The following is a 10,296-nucleotide window of genomic DNA, read 5'->3' as shown; positions in this document are numbered from 1 at the left end:
AAAAAAAAATAAAAACAAACCACAAACACAACCAACCTTACAAGGTGGTTTAAAAAAATAAATAATACACCCAATAAACAGTTGGTTTGATTCTCCCTCCTTTTAACCCTGTGCTTTTTGTTCAACAAGCAGGATTTCTTGAAGGACGCTTAAATAAATCTGAATATAAAGGTAACATGGGAAACAGAAAACTGCTTTATGCTGAAGTCGGTCCACCTAGCTCAGTATAGTTTCCACTGACTGGCAGCAGCTCTCCAAGGTCTCAGGCGGGGACCTTTCCCAGCCCTGTCTGGAGATGTCGGGGATTGAACCTGGGACCTTCAGGCATGCAAAGCACATACTCTGCCACTAAGCTACAACCCTTTTGGTATAGATGAATGCTATATATGAATAGGCTCACCATTTCCCACTGCATGAACACTTAAGTGCTAGAAAATGGCAATTTATAGGGATTTCTAAATAAGGTCCAGTTCTTTTAGACACATAACTTGCTGTTGTAATGTGCTACTAGTGAACATACATAGGCTTGCTTTAATGGCAGTGCCCAGTCCTCAAGGAATTTGGGGAACGAAAGTCCTAGATGTGTACACAAAACAGTAGTCTTCAACCTTTTCAGACTAGGGTTGCCAGGTTCAGGGCCTGAGACTGACCCTGTATCTTTAGGAGAAGAGAAAGTCAGCCAAGTGCAGGTGTTCTTGCAACCCTGTAATGGGAAAAACCACAACTTTAAAAGATACAGAAGACCTATTGGAGGCCGGGACCAGCCTCCAAGAGGTCCTCTGTATCTTAAAGTTCTGCAGGGGGGAGGGAGAATTCCACCTTGTGGTTTTTCCCATTACAGGGTTGCAAGAATACCTGCACTTGGCTGACTTACTTTTTTCAGGATCCGTCTCAGGGATTGAACCTGGCAACCTTCATGGGTGATGGGGCTAGTGAGCACAATGATACTGAAGGTGGGACAGATGGGTTCGGTCCTTCTTGGCCTCTGCGTGTTTGCTAGACTTGTGGAGGGGGAATGAGTGAGCATGCCTTTATTGTACGAATGTGGTTTTTAAGGCTGCAATCCTAAACACGCTTACCTGGAAGTAAGACCCGCTGAACTCCCTGGAATTTACTTCTGAGTTAAAATTGTCACCATTATCACATTAAGACCAAACCTTAAAGCTAGGGATGGGGAACTTGCACCCCTCTCAGATATTCTTGGACTCCAGGCCCCATCAGCCATAGCCAGCAAAGCCAGTGGTCAAGGATGATGGGAGCTGGAGTTCAACAATACCTCGAAAGCAGCTGGTTCCCCATCCCCTGACCTAAGTCACATAAATGAACAGGTCAGTTGTTGAACCAAGTGGAAGGAAACCCTAGATTGGTAAATCTGGAATGCTAACCCTTACTGATAACTTTTTGGGATTGCCAGGGAGCGATTTTCTCATATCAGCACTCTGAACGAACTCAGAATTTGCCAAATACTTGTGTTTCTAGAACAGGCATGAGCCAAGCACAGGAGGCTAAGGTGCTTGGGAGCTATTGCAACAATATATTGTGCATGTGACATTTAGGCTTGCCTGTTTTTATTTTAACCAGCCCTGCCTCCTTCTGTGCCTCCAAACATTCTTTGGTTTGCAGGCCTCAGCAGCAATGAAGCTTCTCTCCTTGCTGAGAAAAACCTTTCAACCTGCTGATCTCTGCAACATCAAGCTGTTGTTGTTCAAGGCCCAGGAAGCAAGCCCAGACTGGCTTTCCTCTCAGATCAGTTGGCAACCTTAGCTCACACTGGTCCTTAGTGACCAAATTCTAATTTTAGACAGGTTTCCCTCCCCCCTCCACCTCCTCCCCTCTGCAAGCTGTTGCAGAACATATTATGTCCTTCAGCTCCTGCAAGCCTTTGCTCCCAGGCAAATTCAGCCAATGTGAGACTTTTTAAAATGTTTTGCAACAACAGAGAGTATCGGGGACAGGGAGATCGATATTCGCTTGTAACGTGTGCCACACGGACCGCATGTATGGCTTATGATCTGCTCTGTGGTTTGGTTTCACGCCTTCATCCAGATGGATGGACACGTGACACCTACCAGGGCTGGGCGAGAAGAACAGAGTGTGACTCGGAAGCAACAAGGAGAAGCAGAGAAGAGGGAGGGTGAGGAAGAAAGGAAAAGAGCCACACAGGGTGGCTTTCAGTGCGAGGCTCAAGCAGCACCATTTAAAAAAGGAACCATTTAACATCTCTGTCTCTTAAGGCCCAACCCCTTGGGAGCCTAGGAAGACAGGGTCATTGGGAGAAATCATTTGGTTCCATTTCATCAGCATCTGCTGTGGTTGTCATTCTTTTTTTAAAAAAAATCAGAACATCCTTCTGTGATGGAGGATAGGAACATAGAAAGCTGCCTCATACCGAGTCAGTCCCTGTAGTAGCTCAGCGTTGTCCACACTGACTGGCAGTGGCTCTGCAGGGTTTCAGTCAGGGAGTCTCTCCTAACCCTACTTGGAGAAGCTGGCGATTGAACTTGGGGACTTCTGCACTCAAAGCAGGTGCTCTAAAGCACTGAGCCATGCCTCTTCTCCAGAATGTTCCGACGGGTTGGGGCCAGTCAGTATAGATAAGGTGTGGGGAACCTTTTGTCCTCCAGAGGTTGCTGAACTACAGCTGCCATTGGCCATGTTTGCTGGGGCTGATGAGAGTTGTAGTTCAGCAACATCTGGAGGGCCAAACATTCCTCACCCATGGGGTAGAACAGCCTTTCCCAACCAGTGTGCCTCCAGATGTTGTTGGACCACAACTCCCATCAGCCTCAGCCAGCATTGCCAATGGTCAGGAAAGATGGGAATTGTGGTCCAACAACATCTGGAGGCACACTGGTTGGGAAAGGCTGGGGTAGAGAATACCTAGCTAGATTGACCAATGGTCTGACTCGCTATGACCATATTCACACCATATAATTTATCTCACTATTATTCCATTTTAGACCATCATGGCTTCCCCCAAAGAATCCTGGGAAGTGTAGTTTGTGAAGGGTGCTGAGAGGAGACTTCTATTCTCCTCACAGAGGTACAATCGTCAGAGTGGTTTAACAGTCAACCCCTCTTCCCAGGAAATGCTGGGAATTGTAGCTCTATGAGGGGAATCAGGCTCTCCTAACAACTCTCAGCACCCCTCACAGATTATATGTTCCAGGATTCTTTGGGGGAAGCCGTGACTGTTTAAAGTGGAATAATAGTGGAATAAATGTATGGTGTGAATGTGATGTATAAGGCAACTTCCTAGGTAATAAATTTAGGAAAGTCTGAACAGGGTCTATAATAAATTACTAATCTCTACCAGTCAAGCTCCTGTTAAAAACAACCGGAGGCGGCTGAAGGGCTGGCAATTCTACTTGTCAATCCCAAAGGCCATAAGCTTAATGTTTCTTTAGTAGTAGGACTTTTCAGACATCCCTTTTTCTATGTGTTCACTGAATGCATGAGAAGGGGACCATGCCAGCTAGTTATGCTTCCAACATCTGGGCACTTTCTGGCCATATCCCTTGATGTTCATGTGTTCAGCTAGATACATGAAAGTGGTCCCTAAGCCACAGAAGCCATGCCGGTAGGCCCACTACCAAGTTCAATTAAGATTGGTGGGCACAACAGATAGGACCTGTTCAGTGGTGACCCTATATTTATAGAATTTCCACCCAAGGGATGCACATTTGGGCCCTTTCCTCTGCTTTTAAATGGGCTTGAAATATTATTTTTATTTTTATCTGCTCTTAGTTAAAGATGCTGGGCTAGGCTTTAAATGGTTGTTGCTCTCTGAATCATTTTAAATGGTTTAATTTCTTTCATCCAGACTGTTAGTGTGGGCTAGGGCATGTTTTGTACTGGTGTTTCAGTTCATAGAATCATAGAATAGTAGAGTTGGAAGGGGCCTATAAGGCCATCAAGTCCAACCCGCTGCTCAATGCAGGAAGTTAAAAAGTTAACATTTTACAAGCTGTTTAATCATTTAAAAAACGTTTTAAAATCATGCTCATTGCAATCTTGAGCTTAAGGGTGTTTTTTATTCTGGAAAGCAGCATAAAAATTCCAAAATAAATAAAAATAAAGTACCTCTGTACATGTGCAGATGCTTCCATGGGATTGGGAACCCTATGCAAATGTAGTTCCTAATCAGGAGGAAGCCCTGAAACGTGCACTGGGGACCCTTTCATATGTTCCATGCAATGCATAATGGGCATGACCAGAGGGCGCACTGACATTGGAGGCATGGCTAGCTAGCACCAAATGGGTATATTTCTAGTAAAAATCAACTGACAGACTTCTTTACAGCACCAATAGAAAATCTGGGCAACTTTTAGTTTATGAGGAGCAATACTGGGAACACGAAAGAAGTCAATATATCACAAAACAAACCTCTCAACAAACTTATTATTGTAGCCTGTGGGATGTATTTGTACTAGGGATGGAAAGATCTGTCAATTTCAGTTCTCTCAGTTTCTCACTTTTCTAATGTTAAATTCAGTTCTCTGCATTTCTGCAGCAATCTGCGATTTAAAAAAAATCCTCATGAAAATTCTCCACCATTTTAGTGCAAATTTCTCCAAATAAACACATTTTGTAAGCAGTTCTGACAAAGGTATACACCTTTGCAAGCAATTTCTCATCATATATGCCTTTTTGCATGTTATTTTCACTCATATTTTCATTTTTATGCACACTTTCCACTAATATATGCATTTTTATTGTTTAGTTGGTGAACTGCATCCCAAAATTCTAATAAATGCGAATTTCAAAGGATGGCCATGTTTCGGTTCTTATATTGTTTCAGAAAGTGCAAATTTGATATATTCTGCTTGAAAGGCGAACTGAATCGAAATTCTCACCCACCCCTAATTTGTACCCATTGATGGGTAGATTGACAAAGAGAAGCTCTCTCTTCCTCTATTGGTCAAATTTAAAGCACTCTTATATCACTCTAACACAGTCATGGTTGCCCCCAAAGCTGTGGTGGCTGGTGCCCATTGGGTGTGGTAGGGTGGAAAGCAGAGAGGCTGACAATAGACGGTGCCTGAGCCAATGACAGACAAAGCCAAATGATTCTGCTTTTGTCCACATCCTGCTTAGATCTACAAGGGCAACATTGATACTTAAGGAGGAGGAAGCTGGCAACCGGTGCCACCACCTGGGCTGGTTGTACATAAGAAGGCAGGCAAGTGGGGGTTAGCTGACGGCAGACTAAGGTTGGCGGGACAATGCCCCATTTGCCTGTATAGACCAGACTTCACTAAAGGTGGACTGGGTGGGGCATTTGATTTTAACAGCCCAAGGAAGAGTTAAGCATGTCTCCAACTGATTCTTCCCTGCAACTATCTCCCCATGCCCCTTGTTAGCTTCATAAGATAAATAAAGCACAGGGTTGGGAGTCGGACTCCCATGCTTGATTTGTAATGTCCATTTCCTTTCTACAATTTGTGTGGATTGTCTCCCTCCCTTTTTGAGGTCCCCACAGATAACAAAACTGAAAGCTTTTTCTAAAAGAAAAATATGAAAGTGTTTTTTAAAAAAGAGAAAAGGGGCTTCTTCATGCCTGTTGATTTTGAACTTCACCCACTTCATTCCCATTTAAAAAGCAATCACATTTTTAAAAAATGAGAGAATGAGAATAAGACAGACAGATGGACAGACAGTTTTTGGTAAACAGTTTCCTAAGTGGGAAGTTTAACAAAAAGATTGAAAAGAACCTCCCTTTCTTTCCTCTCAATAGAAAAGGTGTACCGTAGATTGTAGGACTTCAAGTGTTGACCTAGTGCAACAGAATCACATCTCCAGGGAGTGCATTGTATTCAACTAAAACCTACTTAGATTAGACCCTTTAAAATTAATGAACCCAAGTTAGCAATGTCTATTAACCTCAATGGGTTTACTCTGAGTAGGACTAGCTCTGAATACCACCCTCTCTCTGTGTGTATATATGTATATATGAATTTGTTCAGTTTTTTAAAAAGACACACACACACACACACATACGATTTTGCTTCCTAATATTTTCTCCTTTTGGAATTTTAGAATGTTTAGCTTTAAAAAAGATGCCCTCATTTTCTACAGGGAACATCTCACTCTGCATGCCACATGACTCCTGCACAGACCACTGAACTCATGGCAGTTGGTTTTTTCCCCTTTTTTATATTTGTGGCACAGCCATTTTGAATCTGCCCTCCAATATGTACTATCAACAGCTTTATTAACACTGGATGTTCACAACACTTTGAGGCCGGCTGTGGTTTCTCAGCCCAGGCCATTCAGTGGTTATTGCAATGAAACCTTTTGTTAAAAAAAAAAAGAACCCACAACAACAGAAACAGCACCCTACAAACCATACTAATTCTCAGGCATTCCTATGGCACTTGCATTGTTCTGCATAATTTGAGTTGGGTTTTTTTTTTAGGTGGGGAAAGACTAGAGAGGGGAAGACACCCTCAAATTCAGTTATGGGGGGCCTGGGTCATATTTCCGATTCTCTTCTGTAGGACCTTTGATCCAGAGCGATGGTAGCCTGGAGCCTATCAAATTCAGGCTGGTTGTCTGAGCTTGGATCGTCCAAACCTCTACTGTCATCATCTTCCTCCTCCTCCTCCTCCTCACGGCTCATGAAGGCAAGCTCATTCTCGTAACAGAAAGAGTTGGTGCTTGGGAGGAGGAATTTGTTTTCCATCAAGTCTTTGGCACTGCAGCAGGGGGTTGATGGGACCTCATAGGTCTTGTGGAAGTGGGAGTAGTCAACCTTGTATTGGCATTTCTCCTCAAACAATACAGGCTCAAAGCGATGGCCCCATAGGATCTCGCTGGACAAGTACGAGCTCCGGGCTTGCGTTGTCATGGCCGTGGCTTCCACCATACCCTCAAGGATAACCACAATTTCAAAGTCATCCGTTTCCAGATCCTGCCGGCTAATCCCAAATAGTGGGCTCTCTTCACTGATCTCATGAAGGATAGTGAGCGGGGACACCAGGAAAATCCGGTCCAAGCCTTTATCAAAGCCAACGTCAATGTCTATTTGGTCAAGCGGGATGTATTCTCCCTCTTCGGTGATCCTGGGCTTAATTAGCTGCGCTCTGACGTGAGCTTCGACAATGTGGCTTTTCCGCAGGTTGCCCACTCTCCACATCAGACAAAGCTTACCATCCCTCATGGCAATGACAGCATGATGGCTAAAGAGTAAGGTTTCAGCCCTCTTCTTGGGTCTCGCCATTTTTGCCATGATTGCACCAATCATGAAAGAGTCTATGATGCACCCCACGATGGACTGGAGGACCACCATGAAAACAGCGAGCGGACACTCCTCTGTTACACACCGGAACCCATAGCCTATTGTTGTCTGCGTCTCAATGGAAAAGAGGAAAGCAGCCACAAAGCCATTCACTTGTAGGAGGCAAGGGGTGAAGGTTTCGTCCTTGGTTGGCTTCTCTATATCTCCATGGACGAGCGCTATGAGCCAAAAAACAAGACCAAACAACAACCAGGACACCAGAAAGGCAAGGGAGAAGAGTAACAACATATATCTCCAGCGGATGTCCACACACGTGGTAAACATATCTGCGATATACCTCTGAGGTTTATCATCCATGTTGGTAAACTCAACATTGCATTGTCCATTCTTCTTAACAAACCGGTTCCGGCATTTCCTCCGTGTGTGGATCTTACCATTGCCAAAACCATTCACTCCAGGCATGGTGGTTAGGGTCAACCCGTCTTCCTCAGAAGATACTATGCTGTAAGGGTTGACTCTGCCGGCGCTCATCCCTGAGTCGAGCAACAGTGGAGTGAAAGGGTCTCTGGACTCCTTTGGGGTCTTGCCCTCGCCTTCCTCCAAATATTGCTTCTATGGGAAAAAGGGAGATGCTCTCAGATTCTGCAGGGCTGTAGCCAGTTCTAACCAAGTAGAGGCTCTGCAATGAGAAAACAAAGATAGGTGGGTTATCTCCCAAAAAGAAAAACTTTGGTAGCTGCCCCAGGAATTTCAGTGAAGGGGAAGGTAAGATAAATAAAAATAAAATAAAACAATGTGTTGTATTCAACTAAGATACACTCAAAAGTACACCCAGAAGGTCCCATGTTCAATCCCCAGCATCTCCAGGTACGACTCGGAATGTCCCCTGAATCATTGGAGAAGCCACTACCAGCTAGGGTAGACAATACTGAGTTAGAGGACCAATGGTCTGACTCAGTATAAGGGAGTTCCCTATGCTCCTACTCACAGGCGACTCTCACAGGTGAGGGGCCTGATGGAGAAGGGATGGACTGATTTCTGGGCTAGCAGATGAAAGGAAATGCCTTTCTCCCCCATCCAGCATGGAAATGCAAAGAGCTGGCTGAGGAGGGAAGGGTCACTCCACTTGGTAGAAGGCTAGTCAATTTTTCTGACTAGCCAAAGAGGTGAGAAGCCTCTGTTTATGTGGAGGATGTACCTTCTTCTCCTCCATTGCTGGCATGGGCATGAAGGCTACTAGTGTTGTAGCAGGTTAGAACATTTCTTTTTGCAGACTAGTAACTTTGGTGGGCTTCTTTGCAAAGGCAGAAGTATTAGAAAAACTGCAGATGGCAGTCACCATCTGACACAGGAGGGAACACCTCTTCTGAGATGGTGCTTTTATTTGAAACATGTGCCATCTAAAAAAAGAAGAAAATATCCTTGTTTTTCTTCCAAGCATTTGTTTCCAAGCATCATCATCATCGTTATTATTATTGTTGTTGTCGCTTTCCTCCCAAAGCAACCCAAAGCAATTTACAATAATAAAACATTAAAACCAATTCTAACAACCAAACCCCTTAAGAACAACACAATCGGAAGAACAACACAGCAACCAGATTAATTAATAAAAACCTCATTTGCTTAAATCTGCTTTTTCTAATTGGCCTTGCATCCTAATTTACAGAGGATAGTCCTCTGTTTCAAAGGCTGTCAGAGGACAGTCCTTGGTTTGAAGGAGATCCCTGTTTGAAAGGCTGCCCAGTCCAAATCTAGTTTAAAAATAAAGAAGTCCAAGAAGGGAGTGCATCTGGGGCCTTGAATGTGCCCATCAACTGTGATCACCTGGACAGCAAACTGAGCAGCCACATGGCTCACCTGGTCACAGTCTTCCCCAACGTGGTGAGATGTATTGTGTTTCTGTTTACAATAATTATTTCTATATTACCTTCTCTACATACAAATTAGCACATGCCACGTTTATGCAAATCTGTGTCCTTTTTTGTCCTCTTTTGGGGCAATGCATAAGTGGCCACCCTGCCAATTCAGTGCAAGCCATGCTTATGAGCAGTGTTCAGGTAAGCCAGTGTGGTGCAGTGGTTAGAGTGTTGGACTGTGACCTGGGAGACCAGAGTCCAAATTCCCACTTAGCCATGAAGCTTACTGGGACCACATTCACACAATATATTTGTTCCACTATTATTCCACTTTAAGCAGTCATGGCTCCTCCCAGATAGTCTTGAGAGCTGTCGTTTGTGGAGGGCGCTGAGAGGAGAGCCCTGTTTCTCTCATAGTGCTACAATTCTCAGAGTTCCCTGGGAAGAGGGACTGACTGTTAAACCACTCTGACAACTGTAGCTCTGTCAGGGGAATAGGGGTCTCCTAACAACTCTCAGCACCCTTCACAAACTACACTTCCCAGGATTTGTTGGGGGAAGCCATGACTGTTTAATAGTGGAATAAATGTATAGTCACTGTCTCTCAGCCTAACCTAACTCACAGGGTTGTTGTGAGGATGAAATGGAGAATGAAAAAGCATGTACTCCACTTTGAGCTCCTTGAAGGAAAGGTAGTGTAGAAATGTAATAACGAATGAATAAATAAGATACCTAAATGACAGAGAGAACCCATAATTTGCTGATGCTTTGCTGTATCAGTCACTGGGAGCATCAGCCATATTGGATCAATCCTTCTGCTCTAGCAGTGAGCATCTAGAAAGTGTAACAGTGAGAAAAATATACATGGAATATGCGAGTACTGAACAGGGTGCAGAGGAAAGGAAATGGAAATGTTCACAAGGCGAGGCCCATCAAGCAACCAGCTTTGCAATATGCACCTTGTATAGGCTGATGGGGGGCATCTGAGTTTGCAGATCTGGGTGCCTTGTTGTTTTGTGTATCTCGCAGCTATAACGGTCAATACAGTCAATTGCTGTAATCACTGCCACAGCCTGGGGGAAGAAATATAACAAAAAACATCATTGCAGTCATATGGAGGGGCTATTTGTCAGGTGGCCACACCAGCCACATACTACTTTCTGCACACTGCAGCACCAGAAAGCCAAATCAGTCCACGGA

General features: G+C 44.2%; 1 protein-coding gene across 6 annotated transcripts in view; it reads right to left on the bottom strand.

Annotated features, from left to right (window-relative positions):
• Window positions 1-2,823: 2,823 nt before the first annotated feature.
• The window catches only part of LOC133371906 (ATP-sensitive inward rectifier potassium channel 12), a 65,503-nt gene continuing 58,030 nt past the window's right edge, over window positions 2,824-10,296 (bottom strand). For 3 of the 6 annotated variants that reach the window (XM_061599881.1, XM_061599880.1, XM_061599882.1), the window contains one exon: window positions 2,824-7,919. In XM_061599881.1, the coding sequence (XP_061455865.1) occupies window positions 6,476-7,771 (1,296 nt within the window). In that variant the 5' untranslated portion in view covers window positions 7,772-7,919 and the 3' untranslated portion in view covers window positions 2,824-6,475. Of the gene's footprint in view, window positions 7,920-9,828; window positions 9,913-10,055; window positions 10,170-10,296 lie in introns of those variants that run through there. The other 3 variants (XM_061599877.1, XM_061599878.1, XM_061599883.1) reach the window with 2 other exon arrangements.

Source organism: Rhineura floridana, chromosome 17, assembly GCF_030035675.1.
Source record: "Rhineura floridana isolate rRhiFlo1 chromosome 17, rRhiFlo1.hap2, whole genome shotgun sequence".
Lineage (NCBI taxonomy): Eukaryota > Metazoa > Chordata > Lepidosauria > Squamata > Rhineuridae > Rhineura > Rhineura floridana.
Note: the sequence above shows the minus strand (reverse complement) of the source record. Positions and strands in the feature narration are given on the sequence as shown.